At 40.6% G+C, this 25,148-nt stretch overlaps 1 protein-coding gene across 2 annotated transcripts in view; it reads left to right on the top strand.

Moving 5' to 3' along the window:
* The window catches only part of slc12a2 (solute carrier family 12 member 2), a 61,658-nt gene that overhangs the window by 8,144 nt on the left and 28,366 nt on the right, over positions 1-25,148 (top strand). For both annotated transcript variants that reach the window (XM_084693718.1, XM_084693717.1), the window contains exons 2-4: positions 12,778-12,897; positions 15,362-15,437; positions 15,797-15,892. In XM_084693718.1, coding sequence (XP_084549844.1) covers positions 12,778-12,897; positions 15,362-15,437; positions 15,797-15,892 — 292 coding nt within the window. The remainder of the gene's footprint in view (positions 1-12,777; positions 12,898-15,361; positions 15,438-15,796; positions 15,893-25,148) is intronic.

The raw sequence follows: 25,148 nt of genomic DNA, 5'->3' as shown, positions 1-25,148 counted from the left end.
AGGGGTGGCACAGAATGGTTGGCTCAACATCAGCGCATAAAAAGATCATATAATTAAGAAGCACGCACTCGCGTAATTCTACAGTGTCTACAACCTTGACTGTAACCATAACAAGCCCAATGTTACGTTTGGATTCAACACTCTTGTCCAAATATTTCTCTACGTTGACCCCATTGTTTTTGTTCTCTTAGACTACATTCCATTGGTATTTGTTCATTACACGCACAGTCAGGTTCCACAAGTTGAAGTATGTTGTATTTCTTGGGACTTTTGAATTTGACATGCTTTGCTTTTCAAACCACTGAATCAATCCCTCCATTCTCAAAGAAGGATTATTCATTGAATGTTGGCATGTGGATTACTTGTAATAGTTTATAAGGAAATAAACTGGTTATGAGGTAAAGCTATTGCACAATTTTATTAAAAGGGAAGCTGTTGTGAAGTTAGTTTGCAACAAAGAAATCTTTGTGCAGAGTTCTTGTTTTAGCCAACTCCACGTGGACTTGTGTTTATTTTCCTCACTCACTCATACACACACACACACACTCTGTCCTTTCTTTTCTTTGTTGGCTGTGTCAAAGATTGTGAACAGGAAACAGGAACTGAGGCAAGCACAGTCCTTCTGCCCTAAACTGCAACTGGAGTGGGGCAGAAAGAGGGAAGGCTAGAGAAAGAAAAGGACGGCCTTTGTCTCAATATCAGAAATGTCTGGTGTAACGTAGGCAACACACAAGCCATTTGGCAGTGACTTGTAAGTTGTTGTGTGTATAGCACATGTTTCTTGTCACCACATCTGAGTGCCACTTTATGTCAAATGACTTCACAGTTCCCTCTTTAGAGTTCCCTGTGAAGGACTCTGAAGGACATTAAGCAAATTTAAGAAATTATGTAAACTTAAGGTTTAAATTATACTGCAAATGAGCAATGATCAATCCAAATTATACTGAATTGTAGCAAGTGAAATGAACACTGATCAGCATATCTTGATTACCCTAAAGATGTCTCTTATCTACCCATAGCCATATTAACAGTGATTTATGTCTTAAGGGACAAAGCAAATGAGCCCCTAGTCACATGTTTTGAGGATATGGAAATTCACTGAATCCATTGTACATTTGTCTAAATGTTTAACTCCTAAAGCTATAGCACATATCCTTCGGTTCCTTCGGTCACTTTCAAATATGGCTTTTCAATATACTTTTCTTTTTGCCCCCAAGTCTAGGTCTGTGAGACCGATCAGATGTCACAGTGATCACTCCCATTTTACATTAACTTGATTCATTATTCATCTCCCATGATTCCAGTACCCAATTGTTGAACTGAGGCTGCTTAAGAAAATGTACTTCTAAAATTGAAATGGCCAGGCTTAGTGTTGTTTTTTTTGCCTTTTGAATTGTGTTCAGTTACTACTCGGACACTGAAACGACACTGAAACCGATGATGAGTGAGTACAGGGCAACAAAGAAGGACTTGTTTCTAAGCAAGGTTGTCCAACTGCTGGGGAAAAGTTAGTCTGACTATCTTCCATCTTTCAGCACTCAGAGAATAGCAAATCAACAGAATCAAATAAATACAAAATTCTAAAGTCAGGAATGAGAGCAAAACGACAGTTGAGCAAACTATCAATGCACATTTGTACACCTTTTTGTATGTTTTTTTGCAGTTACTCTGAAATGTTGGTTTAATTTTATAGACCGTAAATCCGCTGTGAGGTATCCCTTTACATTTTGAGTAGGGCCTTGACCTTTTTTTCCTTTTTGTACACTTAATCTCTTTGCCATGTGTGTCCTTTCCCTAACGATCCCTCTGCATTCACACAAATGTCATGTGAGCCCATAAACAATGGTCTTACCATATAAATGAACGATTGGCCAATTGTCATGATGCTGTCTGTTTCCTGTTGCAGCAGCTGACTACTGCTTGTGTATATGGTCTCCTTTGTCTTCATATCGGCTCTGTGATCTTGTTTTATTCACCCACATACTCAATAGACCACTGCTGGATTACCAGCAGCTTTGTGTGTGTGTGTGTGTGTGTGTGTGTGTGTGTGTGTGTGTGGTTTACCATGTGTGACTCCTCTTAGATCAAATTATGCAATGTTGCACTTGGAGCCACATGTCCCAGCCGTGTTTAGGTTAACCACTAAGAGTCTACTTTGCCAGGGTTGGTTGAGTGACGGCACAGTGTTGATCATCTCGACCATTAAGAGTTACTTTTGCGAAATAAAACGACTGTGACTTCATTCATTTTAGGGAGACCAGCTCATAAAGAAGTATGCTATGTTGTAAATTGGACCTAATGGCTCCTTGTAGTCTGTTTGCACACTCTTCTCTGGATCCTCCAGTCAATCACTCTAATACCAGACAGCGCACACGCCACTCTGGCATGTGGTTTCCATTGACAAACCCATCACAAGACTTTATTTTTGCAGTGCATCTGGGATGCATTTGGTGTATGGTTGACCATGGCACGACATCTTGCATGTCTTGATGCTGCAATTTGACACAAATAAGCCATAACCAAGGCACACGCATACATATAGTCCCTCAGACTGTGTGTATGCCATGTGGGTGGCTGAAAATAAACAGACACAGGAAGTCTGGCCATTTCCCACCTCAATGTGGTGTGTCACTACGTCACAACATGGAGAGAGACATTGGTTGCCTGGTGTTGGTAGCTTTACCAAAGCCACTCTACTAATCGATCCATGATGCTTGCACAGTCGCTCCTTGGACAATTCATTTTCCTTCTGGTTATGAATCATTTTGCTTTGATGTTGTGCTGTCCAGCAAAGGGGGGAAGTAGCAGCGACCAGTATAACATTAAACTGACCTCTAAACATGTATCGGTTATCCTTCCTAGAGCTTTACCTTCATTTTGTGGAAAGTGCATTTGTCACCAAGGTGGACCTGGGATGTGTTGACTTCTAATTTCTCTCTATTAGACAAAGGTCCCATTATGAATGGGAAGTCAAGATGGCTTGACCCCTGCAAGATGGTATCACCCCTGCTCAAGGTGAAACATTATGAGGTGGTTGGAGGTTATTAGAGAGGAATGAGGGAAAATGCTCATTTCCTGTTTAAATATGGTGCTGGCTCCGTTCCTCAATAAGGGTCATGTATAAAACATAACCCAACAAAGCTGCCTGTTTAGAAAAGCCAACTTGGAACATGGTAAGGGCTGCATGAGGTAGTTTATTCTGTGATGTAGTGTTTAATGGCAGCTGCATGTCCAGGAATATTTGGATGAAGAGGTGAAGTGTTAAGTCTGTTCTTGGATAGGCTGACACCCCACAACAGTGCACTGATATGCAGTGTGTTTGAGTCTCTCTCACAAATGTTGACCATCTTCTGAAAACGTTAGTGTGTAGTTTTAGAATTAAGTATTCACAAGAAATTGACATGACTCTAAACAATGTCCTTGTCTTTAAAGGTTACGCAAAGGATTACAGCCTCTTCTGATTGCAATACTTTGACACAACCATTTCTCAACAATGTTACACTGTTTTTGTGAAATTGGATTGTTCTCAGCAGCTTCTAGAGGCCATGTCCTTCTTGGCGTAATGCACTACAGTTTCCTCCACTGAACAACGCTCTCGATGGCTTTGGCATTGTTGTCTAAAGCTGTTCTTTGTGTTACTTCACCCACATGGATAATGTCCTCTGACTTGTACGCCCGGGGTTCCATGGTGTGAATTAGGAAGCGTTGGCTCCTGCAGCATATCAACAGACTTAGTTTAATTTGTCCAGACCTTGTGACCTGTTTAAAATGTTCCGTATTGAATGCCACGATTGTTGTTTGAGCTATGGGATAATGGTCCACAAACTTATTAACAGCGTAAGCATATAAAATAGGGTAGGCCTATGGTGTTTGATGATTTTAGGTAAACGTTCACATGTCAAAGTAACATATTTGTGTAGGCTGTGAATCGAAAGGCCAGAGACGCGCTTGGTGTTTGTCCCTGGCTTGGGAACCACAATTCACCTTTGGTTAGATTCTCAGGGAGATAATTGACTCGTTAATATCTGACTCCAATTTTTGACAATGTGCACAAGTGTGTTACCTGTAAGCTTGAGCGCTAAACAGTTAATGACATGAAACTCTGACGTAGGTAAAAATCGTCTGCTTGATCAGAGCACCGACCCTAAAGTATGCGTGTTCACTAATGAATCGTTTATCTTTACTATAATATGGATTTAACCATAGTAGACCTAGTAGGATATGTAATTGATCACTCAGAGGCTCCGGTAAATTCCTTCGGAGCGTGGAGATCAACTAAGTGACTCAGAGGCCTTAAATTAAAACCTGCTCCAAGTCTATGTTTATAATCAGTTAGCCGCATCAACCAGACTAGATCAAAGTTTTCACCGCCGTAGCTTGATGGATACGTTTTAAGGAGAACAAGTAACTTTAAAATGCACACATTAATAGTTTATTATCTAAATAGCAAGATAATCAATACAATGATAATGACATATCATCAAATACAAAACATACCTTCAGAGCAATGGTTAACGAAGGTATTCACAATGAGGACTAGGCGCCTAACGCACCGGAGCTGTATCGTTAACAGAACTCGAGGTGATTGGTAAAACTTCTTCCTATATACACCCAAACCTGACTCAAATGGGGACACCGGTCATGTGACTGAAAAGTTGTCTAATGCATACAAATTCAAATTGGATCATTAATCAAGGCTGCAGTAGACTAAGTGGTGCCCTTGCAAGACAAGGGGAATATGTTAAACACATGTTGGTCTGCTGCAGGCACAAACTCTGTAAACCCTGTACATGTACATGTTACAGTATTACAATGATTACTAGAATGTAATACATAAAATAAGAAACAAAAGCATATCAAACATGACATTTAAAGCTGTTTAGAACCTTATTTTCAAGAACACAATGATAATAAGGATAATTTTAATTATAATTTCAGAGTCTTCCTCTGTCCACCTTCCTCTTCAACTGTTGAGACCACCTCTCCAGAGGTGTGTCATTAAGGTGTGATTGTCATTTTAGCATTCATGCAAATCAACAACTGTCCCAGACGAGTGTCTGGGTGACCAGTGACAAAGGGGCTGCCAAAACAGCCCTACATTTGAATATAATAGCCTTATAAATATCCTTTAGTCTAATCCAGTAGACTGGATCCCAAAAGTGGGTTGCAAGCTGGTGTGGAGTGGGTTGCGGACATGTGCTTCGGCTCCAGCATTTCTTATTTTTTATCAAGTTACCGAACTTCCGATGGTATGCTTTTATTTTGAAAGGTGCTCTAGTTGATATAGCCATCTTGTGGTATACCACCTGGGTCATGATGTTATACCAGTTGAGAAACACTGGTCTAATATACCTCTGGTGTGGCCCTAACAGATTAATTTTTCCTTAATGCAGCCAACATCATAGTAATTGAAGGCTCATCTGCCTGGGTTTATGTCCCATGATCTCTGCTCCTTATCTGGTCTTTCAGAAGTATTACTGACATTAACCAGAACAAATTATTAAAACATGTAGAAACAAATATCTGTATCACACAACTCTTTGGATCCTGTATGACTTATTTTTTAACAGCCAATTTGTTGAGAAACCAGAAGCTTTTTTGTGTGCTATACATCAGAGCACCTAACATACTTTTAAGTAACACATTTTGTTAATAAAAGGTAAATCAATCGTGCTAACAAACTAGCTTGAACAAGGCTATTAGTCAAAATGATTACCTTTTCTAAATTGTGCTGAGTTATGTTGGGGCAAGACACTTCTCTGTTAGTATCCAATCCAGTGTCCAACTTGTTGCTCATAATCATGACTTGGCTATCACATAGCTCTGCTGATCGCCTCCACGTTTCCTGGCTCCTACAGTCCAATAATTATGAAGCTTTTCCTCAAGCACTCTCTGTGTAGCTTCAAGCAGGAACGATGATGTGTTGCCCCTGAACAGCCATGTAATAAATCTTGATATTGAGAATCTCAAGCCAATTACATTTCAATCTGCCCTTTTTTTGTTAATCCATTAAATGTGGTCAGTCAGTTAATGGGTTTATGTTAGGGCTGCAACTAACGATTATTTTAATAATCAATTAATCTGTCTTTCTTTTTTCGATGAATCGGATAACAAAACATAAGCATGAATTTCCAACCCTTTATTCAAAAACAGAACTGACAGTGCAAATTCACAGTGCAAAAAATCTTCAGAATGTGCACAAACAGGCACACAATTTTGAAAAAGTGATTAATATTAGTGTGGCTTTAATGCTAATTTCCAAGATGAGCAATTTATTTGAGTTTTGTTTAAAACTTTATTGAAATTTGAAAGGTTGTGGAAGTAGGCCAGACTTTATTGAAAAAATCTGGTGTATATGTAAGATTTTTTTGACACAATTTTGAAAAAAAAGCTTAGATTTAAGGATTAAGCTATTTCAAAGATTAGTGATTTTCTATCATTTTATTTGAAACTTCATTGAAAAAAGTAAAGGCTGTGGAAGTATACCAGACATTGTTAAGATACTCTGGTGTCCGTTTTGAGGTTTAATATTCCTAAAAATATTATAAAAGTCTACATTTTTCAAAATGAAATGGGTTGTTTTCACCCGGTCCCTAACGTGAAGCTGCATAGTAGCGTCTTCCGAATGTCGAATATGAAACTAACTTCACCTCGGTCAATTAACAGTTTTGATGTATTTAGTACTGATTTCTCAGCCTCCGCCATGTTTCGGAACAACGTTACTCAACGTCTCTCCGATGGTCTTTCCTCTACCTCCGCTCCACGCTAAACTAAACAAAAAAAAAAAATACTCAAACATCTCCGACATATTTAATGGCGTAATAATCGCGCGATACAACGAATCTATAATGAAATTCGTTGTCAACGCTTTTAATAGTACATTTTAATCGAGTCGTTGTTGCAGCTCTAGTTTATGTAGCCTACTCTCCACCATTACCCAGACAGTGTCACAGTCGAGGTGGTGGTATTTGAGCAGCATTCTGACATCAATTTTCTATTATCTGTTTTTGCAAACTCTTGAACTGAGGAATGATAACATTCAGTCTTTTAGCAGACGCAGAATAAGGCAGATAAGGCAGAAATGTTGTAGGCTACTTGCTGTACTTTGGAAGGAACATGTTGGACTGTGGCATTCCTGTAAGCCACATACAATAAGCCCTGAAAAGTAGAACAGGAAGGATCATTTCTCAAGACCAAGGCGCCATGGCTGACACAACTTTGATGGGGCCATGCTTTTTTAAAAGCTTAATCCCCTTGTCACAACTTCAAACTTGTCATGGTCCAGATAGCTCTAAAACCCTTTATCTCATTATCTTTCTAAGATGATTCCCACACTCCAGTGGTCCCAGCTGTGAATATCTCCTCTTTTCTTGTTTATATGTTTAGCTTTTATTTATCAGATAAAAAAAGGCCATGCACAGAACAATAGGTTGACATATAGGTGATGTAAATCTACATCTGTGATGTCCCTGCATCAGACTGAAAGGTCACATTCCATTACTGGTGTGGTCATTGATGGGTTTTCTGGGCAGTACAGGAATCTGTACCTATACCTCTTTATGGCAAAACTATCCTTATAATTATTATCCAAAGGCATCAGACCTTAATGTTGTTTCATAATGGCAGCAGTGACATGACCTGGACCATTTTTAGAGAATATATACGACAGTCCTTCCAGCTGTTCATCACTGATGCCCAGAAAGCAGATTAGGAACTTCCATGAGTCAGCATCGCTCCAGTGGCATGCAAATGCGTGCTGGTTCCCCTTTGGTTTCCAAGCAGTGTAGGCATTGAAGCAACCTTTTTTTAATAAATTTTTGTTCTTTGTTAACTTAAGAACCATTTAGGCCTTGAGTCTTCATTCAGGAGCTTTGTTTACAGATTCAATATGCATTATTTAAGATGTAAAACCTCATTGTTTGGAATGGATAAAGAGCAAACTTGCAGATTCTGACTGCTTCTGTTGGTGGCACATTAGACAAATCCTCTCAAACCAGGTCTTGTTGCCCTTAATCCACCATTTTCTTCCCCTGATCGCTCCCTCCCAAATGAAATCACACACAAACATGAGCACTTGGCGTAAAACTGAGCTCATTTCATGGCACTTGGCTGCACTGTAAATATTGTGTACAAAGCCATGTCCGAGATTTGTCCTGTTTCTCCGAAAAAGGTTAAGGTTCTGAAGATTTTTTGGACTGGCTGAAATTCAGAAATACAGATCGTCAGGGAAGTTGCACTGTCATTGATCTATAAATAGATTAATTTTGTCTAATTGTCTATATTTAGCATAATAAATCTAGTTATAAATAAATAGTATGATACTACTCAGTCAAGTCAGGACTATTGAATAGCCTAGATACAGCTTTTGTTTGTTGCCTTTATCTGATAACTACCTTTGACCCAGTCTTGTCTCTCCAGGAAAGCCAAGACCCTTGGTACAGATCCTAGGCCTATTACCTTAGCAATGCCTTTTAACTGTGAGAGGGACAGCTGATTAAGATCATCTGGAAGTCTGCTTAATGTGGCCAACAAGTAAGGGCACTAAACAGCATAAATGTGAACACCCTGGACTTTGGAGCAGAATGGTAAATGTCAAAACTCTTGATGTTATCAACCGTCCAACCATGTCCAAATTGTCTGTTTTGACAATTTAAGGAATAATAAGCCAAAGGTATTCAATATAGGAGTGACCTTGTCAGCCCCAACAAATATGGAGTTTATCCTGTACTGGTTTACCCTCAGGTATAGTCACCATCTCCTAAAAAAAAAAAAAAAGTGTTTTTGTTTCAGACTAGTCTTGTGTCTGGGCCTTTGGCAAACTTTCTTGACCTTTTTAAAAATCAACATCGCCTGGCATGTCTCAACAGCTGTCTTTTACGACATTGCATTACCCCCAGGTCATGCTCTACTGATCAGCTACTGGATTTCTTTTTAGGCTGAACTGCCAGCTCATCTCTTCATTATGTTATACCTGCTTGACTAGTACAGGAGTCATTGGCTCTAAGCCCTGAGGCTGCTAACAAAAGTGTAGGAGGACATTTAGTTGATAAAAGACTTATGGGGTAACTCTTAGGGCCCTATTTTGCACCCAGCCCAATTGACTTTGTACACCGACACCTGTATCATTCCTATTTTGCACCCGACGCACAGCGGACTTTTCCCTCCACAGACGCACGTTGGTAAATTAGGGAATTAACTTGCGCTCCCAGGGGCGGTTTAGCGAAAAGCGGAGCAATCGTTCCCTGGTGCTATTTTGCAGTTTCAAAAAGCAATTCCGCCACAGACCAGGAAAAACGTAATCTAAAGTCAGTGGCGCGTTATTCAGATGCTATTTTAAGGGCGCATGCTTTGCCCGTGCGCATTGCTGGCGAGGCCAAGGTCTTCTTCCTGCGAAGCTGCATTACATTGTTTTGATTTACTGTATTGCTGTCTTACATTTCTTTAGTGACAATGATTAAATAGATTTTCATGATAAATCTATGTATGTGATCTTGATTTGTAAGTGTCCCTTAGACAGCTAGTGTATCAGGTTGGGTGCCGATTTCAAAGCCCCAAATCACGCTTTCAGCGGTGAGGGTGGACGCAGCTGGCGTCAGGTCCTGAGTAGAGGCAGATCCACCTCCAGTTATACAGCGTGTCCCATTGTTGTCAGCAAGCTTGCACTTTCCCCGTCTTCTGACATCGTTGTAGCGCTTGCGGCACTGGTGCTATGTCCTGGGGATGCCAGCTGTGGAAACAATTGTGGCAATTTCCTCCCACACCTGTTTAACAAAGCTAATTTGGGTGGGTTTCTCCCATCCCCATACAATGTCACTTCTGTCTTTTACGGCCCTGACGAGAACGTTGGTCTCCTCGGCTGTGAACCGCTCCTGGCGTGCGCCTGGCAAATCAGCCATTATAATAGCAATCCGCCATGGAACAAGCGCACCTGCTTTTAAAGGGAATGTGAGATGACGCTCTGATTGTTGCATTGGGCTTGACCAAGACACGTTTCAGAGAGAATTGCTTTAGGATTGCTAGAAAGGCAAATGAAAAACCCAGTTTCTCAAGTGCAGAATGTCATGAAAAGAACACCTCCAACTGGTAAGCACAGGGGTGGATCATGCTTTGGGCTTGTTTTGCAGCCAGAGGCATGGGGGACATTTCACAGGTAGAGGGAAGAATAGATTCAATAATATTTCAGGCGTTTCCTCATCTCAGCACATAAACTCCAGGGTTGCCAATGAAGCGACTTTGTCACTTTGACTTTTAACTTACCGACTAGCGACAACTGGCAACTTTCTGCTACTTTTAAAATCTGTTTTTGTTGTTGAGCAGCATAAAAATTACTAAGAATATTTCCTTGTTGTCATAAGTCTCATCCATGAGACTTTTCAGAGAGCCAATAGAGACTTCTGGTGAGATTTCTTTTTTTCCTTCACTGGTAGACTCGCGGGCACAAACGAATAGAGCTAATTCTGAGAGAATAAATAAATAAAACGCATGGAAATGATTTAAACACAAAACTGAAAATGCTATTCACAAGCACGTATTGAACTGTGGTTGTCATACCGAACGGTTCAATCTTATATTGAGAATTGTGGCATCCGTACTAGAGGTATGTAAATGTTTTTTTATTGGTGTGACTTTTCTGTTGTACTATCTCAGTAAAATATCTTTGCTGAGACTCTATCTCACTTTTAGCCCACCCCTTAGTGCGTATCTCCACTTCTTTCCCCAACACACCCCTCCTCTTACCTGGCTCTCAGCTGTGCCCCTCTCAATACTTAAATGTGGGGTGTTGACAGCCCTCAGAGTCAACCGACAATACTGTCCCCCTTTAATTTCCTCCGCCCACCCCTACTTCAATAGCCTTGTCTACCTGCCACCGCCAGACCCCAGCAACGCTGCTGAGTCATTGTAGGAACACAGGCAGGGAGCTCTTGTGGACAGATGGCTGAGGCAAAGTGATGCTGAGGCCCCCCTCCTGGCATACATGCCAGAGGCGGGCAGCTTGTGCATAATTTATTTACCTATTGTGATGACGCCATTCCTCAAAAAGGCCAATACTGACTTGCGTCTCTTCTCGGTCTAAGATGAATATTTCACGTCAGTTTGCCTGTTATCATTGCTCCCTGTAGCTGCTTAATCTCAGTGGACTGGAAATGAAAAGGGAGGATTAGATTTTAGTTTGATTCTGTCAAAGCTTCCAGATGCAATCCTCCTACCATCAGATTGAAAGCGGACACTTGGGACAGAACAACAACCTAAGTGTTTGAATCTCAGCTCTGCACAACTGTGGGAAGTGGATGAGGGAGTGTCTGACTGATGAGAAGTATGAGGACTAGGCTTTAGGGGACTGTGTGCTCTTAAGGGAGCTGGGTTCCTAAGATCATCTAGATGCATACTAGTGACTCGTTACAGACCTATTCTTCCCCTAGATTAACCTATTTTTCAGTTTCACCTGTTTCTTAATACACTATTCTTTGTGAAACATTATTGTTTTAAAGTGCATCAACATTTAAGAAAAAATAAATAATGCACACTGCTTCAGCACACCTTCCAAATACTATAACTTGGCTTTGTGGCTTGACTGTCCTATGTGTCAATGTAGAGATCATACAATTCAGGAAATGTAAAACTGAATGGCCCAGGGTCATTGTTCGTTAACTCAATAATCAATTGTCTCTTCTGATGGCATGAAGAGTCAATGCTCCCCCAACATGGTTCACTTTGTGAACTGGAATCACAATTCTCTTCACTGAAAATTGAGGACATCCATTTCAGTCAGCCACCCTGCACTGGAACGCAACCCGGTCTCACAGCAGACAGTCAATGAGCCCAAGGTCATCTGTAGATTCAGTAAACACCTCCACATGTCATCACCCACTAATAAACCTTAGGACAAATTTTAAGCTGCTGCTTCTTGGAAAACCAACCCTAAGTAAATTAAGTGCAGGGGTGGAAAACAAGCCCTGCATTGTCTAGTTTAGTCATGTTATCTCAATACCAGATTTTTTTTATTGTAAGTCCTCTAAAATCTACTGTGCCAGAACAGGGGTTGTGGCTCATTGTCTTATCTTTTATTGTGCAGTCCATTGTATTGAACACCGGCAAAATGTCAATACTTCAGAGTGCACAGGCGGATGTTTGCATTGAGTGGATGGTCACTGTTTCCACACCGCCAGCAGCCAATTAGTTTGCCATACATGTGGAAATGTCATTTGGGGTTGTCTTTTGTGTCAAGCTTTACAGTTTCCCTGTGTTGGGCTGCTTTTTATGTGCTGCCTTAATGGAGGTGGAGGGTATTTGGGATGGGATGTTGTAAAGTCAATTATTTGGCAGTTAGGAATGTACTTCTTTCTACTGTTTCGTCACACTGGAGGGGAAGCGCAGGCAAGGTTGGAGTCGGGATATTGGACCTCACAAGCCGGAAAAGGCGGAGGTGTTAGGCCTAAAAGACCCGTAAATGGCAGCCACTCACGTCACACCATTGTCTCCCTGAGAGGGGGAACTTCCTGTGTTTGACCTTCTTCACTTAGTGTTGTAATAATACAACACTCAGATCACAAACGGTTAATCAGTCCAGTTATGTAGATCCAAAATTAATGTTGATGCAGAAGTGGTGGACAGAAGTCTAGTGCATGGTCTTTTTTTTACAAGCATGTTAATTGTTTAACATTTGTTACTTTGTTCATTGTATTTTTTTAAGGGATTGACGTCAACTCCTCATGATTCCAATGTTGATAATCATTCTAAGCTGACCTTGGCTATTTTTTGGTCTTGTTCTATTTCTAGGAGCCGTTTGAAGATGGCTTTGCTAATGGGGATGAGCTGACCCCAGCTGACGAGGCTGCAGCCAAGGAAGCGGCCGAGTCCAAAGGGGTGGTCAAGTTTGGCTGGATCAAAGGGGTGCTGGTGAGTGGCTAACAGTCAAACAATGTTTGGATTTCCTGAATCTGTCATTTGTGTCTTTCCTTTTATTTGAGGGGTGATGTAGTATTTTACCTATCGCTGCCATTTTTCTCTGACCTTTGGCTGTATCTATTGTTGTGTCAAACATATTTCCCTTTTTAGCCATGACATTGTCAGGCCCAGTATGTACTGTCCTCTGGAATACAGTAGTCCATGACATGAGAAATTAGTGCGTGCAATATGACAAATCTCATATCTTGATATAGGTGTTTTTATAGCCCAATAACAATGTCACAAAGCACATTTTCTGTAGCTTCAATGAATAAGTTGTTTATTTAAAATGACCACATGGAGAAGCCAATTTCTTATGACATTTAGAATTATATAGGCTACTGTAAAAAAAAAAAAAAAGATACTTACTCATAACATTTTACTCCGTACGAAATTGCGACTAGTCGCATGCTCCCAAAATTGTTTCTGTGCGACTTCAAAATAGCATTTGTGCTCATGCAAATAATTGTGGTACAACCTATTTTAATTTCTCTACAAAAAACGCTCGCTAATTACTGCACAGTATGTGCCTGCTATGAGCGGGTACAGTGTCTGGTCCATCGTTCTATCCAACGTTACATAAACTTAAACTAAAACATAAGCTTCATCTTTACATTCTTAACTTTGATGCAGATTTTAGATTGGTTAATATTAGCTGTCAATCACTTGCTTCCTTTCACTGCGCTTCGTTGTCACGTGACAGGGAGCTAACTAGAACGCAAAATGTGAACAGATTGAGAGGGAAGATGACTGTAACACACATTTAAGCCGTCTACAGTAACATTTAATGTAACTCTTGGAGTTGATGGGGCGAACTTTCAGGGGTTTTCCTGACTCCAAATTATGCAAAGGTGGTAGCTGTTTGCTGAGTAGCCAAAACATTTTTGTTTGAGTGCTCGCAAACCTGCTTATTATACTTGTACGCCTTGGCACCACTGTCCAAATGATGACCGATATTGCCTTGACGAAGGGGATTTGCGGCACAACAATATGATGGAACATAATATGAAATGAAATACGTCACACAATATATAACGTAATATCACTCAGTCTTATGGGGAATAATATTTAACATCAAGATAAACATACATTTATAGCCCCAATATTCCACATAGTGCAGTCTGAAATCCTGTTAAATATAACTGTTTATTATTGATGTCTCTTACAAATATCTAGAAATGTTTACCTCTCAAGGATAAAAGACAGATTAGATCATCCAGACTGCTGGTTTTGCACATCCTGGTTTTGACTACTGTCTGAGTGAAACTAGACAATTGGCATAGCAACGAGCAGTGGTGATTTTAGACCCTTTTTAGGGGTGCTCAAGCACCCCTAAATTTCATCTCAGCACCCCTAAAAATAATAACAAAAAAATAAAAAATACATTATTATTGTTTATCATTTGATGGTGGTAGTTCATGAAGAAAGGGACTTCCTTAGTTTTTCATTCAATATTCAGCAGAAAAATACATAAATGTATTAATTGTTATCCAGTGAAATTATGCATTATATTAGCAAGGGGGTTTAGCACTTTTGCAAGGCACTGTATTCATGGCACATTCTCATTGGGGGCTCAGCACCCCTAAAGGTCTGATCCTAGAATCGCCCCTGGCAACTAGCAAGTGAAGAATCTGAATACATGCCGCCCTTGTTTGACACCACCACGCTCAATGAGTGGTAGACTACAAGCATCAGCAAACAAAGTGAGACATGAATGAGAGTTGGTCACAGGCTGCTCAGGTTTTTGGCTCATGAGTGTGAATTGCTTTTCTGATTTAATCGTACAAGCTTGGCAGTGGCCTGTGATGTACTCACACTAGAGGTCTGAAACATATGAGTTGAATGAACTACATGCTGAGCAACTGATAAAAAGGGTTGCTCAGTGGTTTAAACTTTGAGCTCATTTAAATAAAAAAGACCTGCTTTAAACTTGTGTTTTGCAGCAAGGTCTCAGGTAAAGGCAAACAAAGGCAAATGTCTGTGTCTCATCATACAACTTGTATTTTGACATTTTAAAAGACCTTCCTTCCTTTCCAATATAAATATTTTACCTTTTTTCACCCTTGTGTTACAAACATCAAAGATAAATCATTTCAATTGGTCATAGTGGAAGATAGTGTATAGTCTTACTCAATTTTAAATAACAAAGGGGAAATGTCACTCTTTTGATGTACCATTGTCTGGTATGTTATGGTTCAAAATTACGTTTGTCAACTTGTTTTTGACATATATATCAAACTAACCCAATTTCACCCAAGGGTTTTCTCAATCTGGCCTTTTTAAAACTGGGAAATTCTCCATCTTTATGTTTAAACCTTGGTACTTGTCACAGTTTGTGGACTCAAGCTGACATTATACTCTTGCAGTTTGGTGTTCCAGTTACATGTATACTAACGAACAACCCTTCCCTTGGCAGGTGCGATGCATGTTGAACATTTGGGGCGTGATGCTCTTCATTCGCATGTCTTGGATCGTGGGCCAGGCAGGAATTGGTAAGGAGAGTAGACTTTCGGAGTCCTTGTAAATTACTGTTTTTTAATTCACACACATCCATCCCTCCACCTTACCTCTCATCACCCCTCAACCAATCGCCATTCAGATGTGGAATGTTGACATCTGGTGACACATGGTCAACTATCACACACCAGTTAGTTCAAGTGCTGCCGCTACTATTCACAGGGGCTCCCAGAATATTTTTTTCCCCTTGAGGTGTAAAAGCAAGGTAGTAAGGGGTTATACAAGATGGTTAGCTGCAAATAGATGTTTTATTTTTTCAGTTATTTTCCTCTCAGGAATTTGTTTTTAAAGTAATGTGTCCCTAATTAATCCTGTCCTCCTTGTTCTTCCACAGTTCTCTCCTGTGTGATTGTTCTCATGGCAACAGTTGTGACAACCATCACTGGACTTTCCACTTCTGCAATTGCTACCAACGGATTTGTACGAGGAGGTAAATGCGACAATTTACATATTTCTCTCCCAAGTTGCCCAAAACCAAATCCTCCTTGTCAAAAATCAAATTTAAAATGTTTTTGCCATTAGATAACTGTGCCACATTTGCTCTTCCTTAAAACATAATATTAAATGTAAACTTGTAGTTGTAAAGGATCAATGTTGGACAGTACAGTCATCTTGTTTAGTAGAAGCCTTTTTTTAAATGGCACAATGAACCAAGTCTTTGGTATATTTATTGCAAGAAGTGAGAGTAACTTGATCTGCCTTTAGGATGCATTCTGTCAGTAAGAGTTTTGTCCAGGGTATAGTCATGGATGCCATGGGGTCAATGGAGCCGGGTATTCAGTTTACCTTGACTAAGCCTCACAGATGTTTCTGATGCAGCTTTAGTGGGAGCTTACTAAGGCTGTCACAATAATGATAATTGTGTATCAGAATCAGAAAGGGATTTATTCGCCATAAAAGTTTGCACAGACAAGGAATTTGCTTGGGCAGGAAGGTGCATACAGTAAACATATAGGAATCTTAAATTTAAATATGTGGTCTAACTATACTAAGGGTACATAAACTAGCAATACTAAGTGGAATAAGAATTAAAAATATAACTGCAAGCAGTAATGGCGGATTCCTCCAAACACTGCGAACCATTGAAAAATGTTTATTTTTGACAAATTGTAACTGTATAGAAAAATGTATGCTGCAGAATTACCAATGGCATACCAAATCTGAAATGCAATACCATCAAGATCCACAAGGGCCTTTATTTCAAGCCAGTAAGTGAAGGAAGGGGGCTTGGTGAGCTTATCCATTCCAGAAAGCCTTGTATCTTTATGCATTAAGGCGTGGCCTGTAGCGCCACCTATGGGTAATGGTGGACCATTTCTGGTGTGGTAGTTACTCTTGGCCTATACTATTAATGTTTCAGGATTTTAAAAACTTTTTACCATTGCATATAAAATCGGAAATGCAATACCAACAGGATCCACATGGGCTTTGGGTAAAGTGTGGTAGTTACTCTTGGCCTGTACTGTCAATGTGTCAGGATTTGGAGACCTTTTTACTATTGCATACAAAGTAGGAAATGCAATGACACCAAGGTCCTCAAGGGCCTATGCTGATATTCAAGGAATGAGTGGGGGCTTGGTCAGCCCACACAGTCCTGATATGTTGCGTGTGTGTCTTGCCAAGCCCGCGCGTGTCAAGGGAAGAATGAGTGTCTGAGAATTTGGAGCATGCGCGGGGAGGAGCAGGGGACACATTTCATTGTAAATTTCCCTAGAAATTAGCCAAGCATGCATGTTTCAAAGATTCACCAAAAATCGACCTTTCATCTTAGAGTCAACTTTTTCTCAGATTTGTGTACTAAACATTCTCAAGAGTCTTCATATGAACTTGTTTGACTGGCTTACGTGTAAAGCATTGCGAACCATTGAAAAATGTATATTCTTGACAAATTGTAACTGTATAGAAAAATCAATGCTGCAGAATTTCCAATGGGATACCAAATCTGAAATGCAATAACATCAACATCCACAAGGGCCTTTATTTCAAGCCAAGAAGTGAAGCGCTTTAATCTTCACAAGAAGTGAAGTGCTTTGTGCTTTAGGGCGTGGCCTGTAGCGACACCTATTGGTAATGGTGGGCCATTTGTGGTGTGGTAGTTACTCTTGGCCTATACTATCAATGTTTCAGGATGTTTTTAACTTTTTACCATTGCATACAAAATCGGAAATGCAATACCAACAAGATCCACATGGGCTTTTGTTAAAGTGTTGTTGTTACTCTTGGCCTTTACTATCAATGTTTCAGGATTTGGATAACTTTTTACCATGGCAAACAAAATCTGAAATGCAATACCATCAAGATCCACATGGCCTTTGCAAAAGACCAAGGAACACTCTCCTGAAATGTTGCGTGTGCGTCTTGCCAAGCCCGCGCGTGTGTCAAGGGAAGACCTATGGGTAATAGTGGGCCATTTGTGGTGTGGTAGTTACTCTTGGTCTATACTATCAATGTTTCAGGATTTTTATAACTTTTTACCATTGTATACAAAATCGGAAAAGCAATACCAACAAGATCCACATGGGCTTTTTGTTAAAGTGTTTCTTTGCCTATACTATCTATGTTTCAGGATTTTTAGACCTTTTTACCATTGCATACAAAATCGGAAATGCAATACCATCAAGAGCCACATGGGCCTTTTTTTCAAGCCAATAAGTGAAGGGAGGGGGCTTGGTGAGCCTATCCATTCCAGAAAGCCTTGTATATTTGTGCTTTTTGGCGTGGCCTGTAGCGCCACCTATGGGTAATGGTGGGCCATTTGTGGTGTGGTAGTTACTCTTGGTCTATACTATCAATGTTTCAGGATTTTTATAACTTTTTACCATTGCATACAAAATCGGAAATGCAATACCAACAAGATCCACATGGGCTTTTGTTAAAGTGTTTCTCGGCCTACACTATCAATGTTTCAGGATTTGAGACCTTTTTACCATTGCATACAAAATCGGAAATGCAATACCATCAAGAGCCACATGGGCCTTTGCTAAAGACCAAGGAATGAGTGGGGGCTTGGTCAGCCCACACTCTCCTGAAATGTTGCGTGTGCGTCTTGGCCGCGCGTGTGTCAAGGGAAGGCTGAGTGTGTGTGAGATTTTGGAGCACACGCGGGGAGGAGCAAGGGAGACATTCATTGGAAATTTGCCTAGAAATTAGCCAAGCAAGCATGTTTCAAATATTCACCAAAAATCGACCTTTCATCTTACAGTCAACTTTTTCACAGATTTGTGTTATGAACATTCTCAAGAGTTTTCATATGAACTTGTGATTGAATCAGAGTATCAGTTTTTGAATGGCTGATGTGTAAAGCATAATTTTAGCGTTAGCGATAAGTTCAATTTGTTTTATATCAATCATTTTTTGAGATATGAATTTGCCTTTGCACATGGTAACATGTTGTAGTGTCTTCCTCCGATCTACCAAGTTTAGTGTTGATATCTCAAAGATTTGCTGAGACATGACTTCACATCCTGTTTTGCGGCTTTTCTGATGAATTTGATTGGCTGTACCGGACAGACGGTTATGAGGATCAAAATTCCTTTGATAACTTTTGTGAGGCTTGGTCTGAAGATCATCTCTGGTGATTTTGAAGAAGATATGACAAAAATTGTAGGAGGAGTAGGCTTTCAAAGGTTTTTGATAAAACCGGAAATGGCGGGAAATCTATATAACCGGAAATTAACGCCATGGTGTGCGTTGAACTCGGCTTGATCCAGGGAATCCAATGGTACCTCATTTTTGAAAATGAGTCATACGGTTCAAAAGTTGCGTGTGTAAACACAAGTCCAACTTTGACCCATTGGTGGCGCTAGAGTGGTCTAATGGGAGACATGAAACTTGGTGTAGGTATAGAAGAAACTGTCCTTAATGAGTGTGCCAAATTTCACAAAAAGTTGTCGATGGGGTCTAGGGGCTGCCATTGACTCCCATGGTACAAGAATTACAAATAATAAAACCACCAATAACAATAGGTTTCCTCCTTACGGAGGAATCCTAATAAAATATACAATAAAGTAAAATTTAAGCTGTAATTTACAATATAAAAATACCAATATTACAAAAGATACAAATAGTACAGATACAGTTTTGTAATGTAGTGCAAAATGCAGTGTTTTAAGACATGAGGGGCCCTATTTTAATGATCTGAAACACAAGTATCAAAACGCAAAGTCCAAGTAACTTTGTGGGCGGGACTCCAGCACGGTTGCTATTTTGCCGGCGGGATAAATGACTTTGCGCCTGGCTCAATCTAAAATGGGTTGGTCTGAAGTAGCTACATTACTAATGGGTGTGGTTTGGGCGTAACGTGCAGTAAACCAATCAGAGCATCATCTCACATTCCCTTTAAGAGCAGGCGCACTTGTTACATGGCGGATTGCTATTATGACGGCGGATTTGCCAGGCGCACACCAGGAGTGGTTCACAGCCGAGGAGACCGACGTTCTCGTCAGGGCCGTAAAAGATTAAGTGACATTGTATGGGAAAGGCAGAGAAGATTTCTCATTGCACTAAATTGCCCGCTCATGCTGCTCATTCAAATTCTTATTCTTATTTTTATATATATTTTATTTTTTTAATTGTTATATTTTTTCATTGTTTATTTGTTAGAATTAGTTTAACTATTGTACTTTTTTACTTAATTTAAGACCCGTATATGTTTATTGTTTGCACCTTCCTGCCACAGTAAATTCCATGTTTGTGTAACAAAGGCTACATGGCGAATAAACCGAATTCTGATGGAGATGGGAAAATGAACCCACCCAAATTGGCTTCGGTTAAACAGGCGTGGGAGGAAATTGCCACAATTGTTACAAATCAAGTTTACATACATACAGAGATTTCTCATGAAAACATTTTTAATCATTGAAGAAAGGTAACATGCCATAAATCAAAAAAATATAACGTAGATTTGCAGAAAGAAGACCCTGGCCCCGACAGCAGTGCGCACGGACCAAGCTTGCGCCCTTGAAATAACATCTGAATAATGTGCCATTTACTTTGGACTACATTTTTCCTGGTCAGTGGCGAAATTGTTTTTCTTTAACTGCAAAATGGCACCAGGGAACGTTTGCGCCAGAACACGCCTCCTTTTTTCGCTGAACCGGCCCTGGGAGCGCAAAGTCATTCACTAATTAACCGACGTGCGTCTGTGGAGGGAAAAGTCCGCTTTGCGTCGAGTGCAAACTAGGCATGATACTTGTCATTGACAGTCAATTGCGCTGGGTGCAAGATGGGGCCCAAAGTCATTAAAGTCAGTGTGAACTCTTGGCCTTGTTGGTGAGGTCAACAGCAGAAGGGAAGAAACTGTTTTTGTGGCGTGAGGTTTTGGTCCTGATGGACCGCAGGCTTCTGCCGGAGGGGAGTGACTGAAACAGGGAGTGTTCAGGTTGGGAGGAGTCGGCCACAATCTTCCTTGTTCGCCTCAGGGTCCTCGAGGTGTGCAGGTCCTCGAGGGAAGGCAGATTGCAGCCAATCATCTTCTCAGCAGTGCGAATGATGCGCTGCAGCCTGCTCTTGTCCTTGGCAGTGGCAGCAGCGTGAACAGTTTGTTCACTTCTCTCTCCTAAATGGATAGAGTCTTTGCAGTAGAACTTGTTCAGGTCGTTGGCCAGTTGTTAGTGTAGTGGGGGGCTCTGGGCTTGAAGTTGGTGATCTGCCGGAGCCCTCTCCAGACAGAAGCAGAGTCGTTTGCAGAGAATTGATGTTCTAGTCTCCCCGAGTACAGTCGTTTAGCCTCTCTCACCGCCTTGCTAAACCTGTTGTTCAACTCCTTGAATCTGTCCTTGTCCCCACTCCTAAACGCGGCCTCTTTGTCCAGCCTCAGCCTTCTGAGTTTAGCTGTAAACCAGGGTTTGTCGTTGTTGAAGCTCACCCTGGTACGTGTTAGTATACAGCGGTCCTCACAGAAACTGATATATGATGTCACAGCCTCCGTGAGCTCATCCAGACTATTGGAGGCAGTCATGAACATGTCCCAGTCAGTACAGTTCAAGCATGCCTGCAGATCCTCCATAGCCTCACTAGTCCACTGTTTTGGTGTCCTCACAGCAGGCTTACAGCGCTTAAGCTTCTGCCTGTATTCAGGAATCAGGTGGACCATGGCGTGGTTTGAGTGACCCAGTGCTGCTCAGGGGACTACATGAAAGGCTTTGCTAATCGTAGAGTAGCAGTGATCCAAAGTGTTCCCTTCTCTGGTAGGGTATTTGATGAATTGTCTGTATTTGGGGAGTTCTTGAGTGAGATTGCGTTGTTAAAGTTGCCTAGCACAATAATAAACAATCCGGATTTGCATGCTCCTCACTCAATATTTTGCCGGCGAGCACATGTTGAGCCTCGTTGGCGCTAACCAGTGGAGGCATGTAAACGCCAACCAGAAGGAATTAAGCAAACTCATGTGGCGAGTAAAGGTCAACAGTTATTAAAAAATGATTCCAGATCAGGAGAACAGTGCTGCAGAATCACCATCACATATTCACACCAGCCACTGTTAATGTAAAAACAAATACACCGCCTTTCGTTTTGCAAGAAAGCACAGTCACGATCCTCTCTCAGCAGTTTGAAACCTGCAGAGTCTGGGATCAGGTCACTCAGCCATGTCTCCGTAAAGCACAAAATGGAAGATGAATGAAAGTCTCTGTTTTTCCACACCAGTAGCTGAAGTTCGTCCAGTTTGTTGCTCAGCGAGCGCATGTTGGAGAGAAATATGGGGATAAGCACCGGCTCGTTTGCCTCTCCTACGACGCTTCGCTGCTAGGGCAAAGCCGAGGGTGGCTTTGACTATAATTCCCACTAATTCTGCCGCTGGAAGCAGGAAAGTGGGAAATAAATCCACAGTAGTTGTAGTCCTGATGTTTTAAAGTACTTCTCTTGTTAGAGAACCCCGGAAATCTTGGTAGAACACTGAATTAATAGACAAAACTATACAAAAAAACGACCGCGGCTGCCATCTTCGGCGCCATCTACAGACTACATGGAACATGTAGTATGTGTGTTAATCAGCTACATAGTTGCCACTTCCAGGTCAGAAAATATTAAGACAGATATTAGGATGATTATGCATTGAATGCTTTGCCATAGGCTGCAATATGTTATGTAAATGTGTCCCAAAGAGAACATTCTTTGTTCCAAGAAGTACTTTTTCTTCTCATAGACTGGCATTTTTTTTAAATCTTTCATCAACTCCAAAATACCTCCCGTTGAGGTATTCAAGGATGTCTTCATTCTACCTTTTGCGTGACCTCTAAAAAGCATGCAGGCTTTTATTTTAGACCTCCCCCTTTACGGACTCTAGATGTCATCGCCTCCGCTCATTAATCTCTTCACCTTGAGGAAGGTCAAGATATTGCACAGCTAGAGCCTGACAGGAAGGAGTCTTTACCTGACCAATAATGAGATGCCCGATCACTCACACATGGATATTGGCATTCAGATGCAAAAAAACTTGTATAATAGCATAAAACAACCCCTCACTTAGTAAACTCAGTATTCTTGCAAATTAGTAGAAATCATTACATCGCCGGAAATGGCCCAATAAATGTATCTGCTGGTTTACATGTTATTCAGTGTAAGAATTGTGCAAAATAGTGAAGAAAATTATTTTTGGGACAGTAATGCCAGTGATCTCTGTCTGTCTGTCTATTTTTTTTTGTTGTTGAATATTTAGGGCAGTGAGTTTCCCATGATTATCTCGAGAACCGTGCACTCAGCAAAGTTCATATTTTGCAGGTGTCCTTTTTATAATCCAATGGAGTGCAATGCTGTAAAAAATATTTGTTGAGTTGACTGAGCTGCACTAAGCTAGCTCTCTTGAGCCAAAACGATATGGATATATAGCAAGCCAAAAACAGGCAAAGGAACAATATTATTGATGTTGGTGCGATACAAAAAATCCAAGACTTCACTGATGAAATACTGTCTAGCTAACTAAGAAAAAGACGATATTTAAAGTGGATGGGTCATTTCATTAGGTATAGCGGGAAAGTGGGCTTTGCATACAGAGAAAATGAAAACGTGACCGATATCTCACATTTGTCTTCATAGATTCCACTTAACTTGTGATTGTGCGCTCATGAACGAGCTTGTTGTCCCTGTCAACTCCCATATTTGACCTTGCGTGGTTGTTGAAACGCCCATATTTTGTCTTGTTACATTTATTTTTTCATTTTTACTTCTCAATTAACCCATTGTGAACAACGAATGATTCTTAATGAGAAATGTTTATGGCAAAAAAAAAGTCAAAAATAAACTTTACTGAATGTGAAATTCAGATCTTAATTTGCTAATTTGGAGGAGAATTGTGTGGTGGCCTTAGGCTAGCAGTTATTTAAATGTTGATCTAGTATTTTTTATTTTTTTATTAATCAAACTATTGTGCCCTTATCATAACGTGTGCAGTCGATAGCACTGATTACATTTGGGTAAACTAGTTTTCGATGCAAATTACACTTTAATGTTGGCCTGTTCAACCACAGTATAATCTAATATACCTTGGGGACATGCGGATCATGTCATCCCACACCTCCGGCATCACACGACTGAGGGTGGATTGGCTTATCCCTGACCTGTCTGCCAGCTCCCGCTGAAATGGACCAAATTTACATGTTTTCTTTCTGGCTAAATGGGTTAAAGCAAGATAATTGGTATAATCTTTTGATAACCTATAGAATATACTCCCATTGTCGATCAAGTAAAACAGTAATTTGTTATGCATGCACTTTCTCTCTGCCTTTCAGTCACTCCAAGGGCGTAGGTTTGGTTTGAACATTGATGGGGACACAGTTTTACCAAATCCTTAACAAATCCTTTTACAAGTTTGCAGGTACTAGCTAGCATAGCTTCGACCGCAACTATGGCAGACTCTCCATTTAAGACAAATGAATGTCCGATAGCTAGCAAGCAGACAATTCCGTAGCTGTGTTCCAGAGCTAGCAAAGGCTCGTTAACTTTAGAAACAGTGTAGAGGTACATTTTCAAAAACAATATACAAATAATGACAAATCTTATTTCTGGAAGGCTACCGCGGTTTGCACGGTATAGTCAAAATCCATATCGCAGGCCAAGTTCATACTGTCCACTAGTGGTGATTTTAGACCCTTTTTAGAGGTGCTCAAGCACCTGTAAATTTCATCTCAGCACCCCTAAAAATAATAATGATAAAAAAACGTTTTTACAATTACTATTGTTTATTATCATTTGATGCTGGTAGTTCATGAAAAAAGGGACAGGATTAGTTTTCATTCAATATTTTGCATAATACATAAATGTATTAATTGTTATCCAGTGAAATTAGGGATTTATTAGCAAGGGGGTTTAACACTTTTGCAAGGCACTGTATTCATGTCACATTCTCATTGGGGGCTGAGCACCCCTCAAGGTCTGATCCTAGAATCGCCCCTGCCGTCCACCCCTAGTTAGACCTAATATATTCATGTCTTTACTGTCTTCCAAATTAGCTTGGTTCTGCCCTTTTACGTACTTCTGCTCAATTTGGATTTTGCTTCTTTACTAGGTCTGGGAGCTCGGCTCTGAAGTCGGTTTCCAGAAACACATTTTTTGTAGGTCCAATCAGTGAACAGAGGGAGTGGCTGAGAATGTTGACGTTCTCAGATGACGTTAATGTCGTGCACTAGTTTGAGAAGTCCAGTAACGGCGGCGTAGAAAGATGCAAGCAAAACTTTTCTGCGGTTGTGGCA

This window comes from Hypomesus nipponensis, chromosome 27 (genome assembly GCF_054491055.1).
Source record: "Hypomesus nipponensis isolate SF chromosome 27, ASM5449105v1, whole genome shotgun sequence".
NCBI classification, from domain to species: Eukaryota; Metazoa; Chordata; class Actinopteri; order Osmeriformes; family Osmeridae; genus Hypomesus; species Hypomesus nipponensis.
This window is presented reverse-complemented; position numbering and strand designations above follow the sequence as displayed.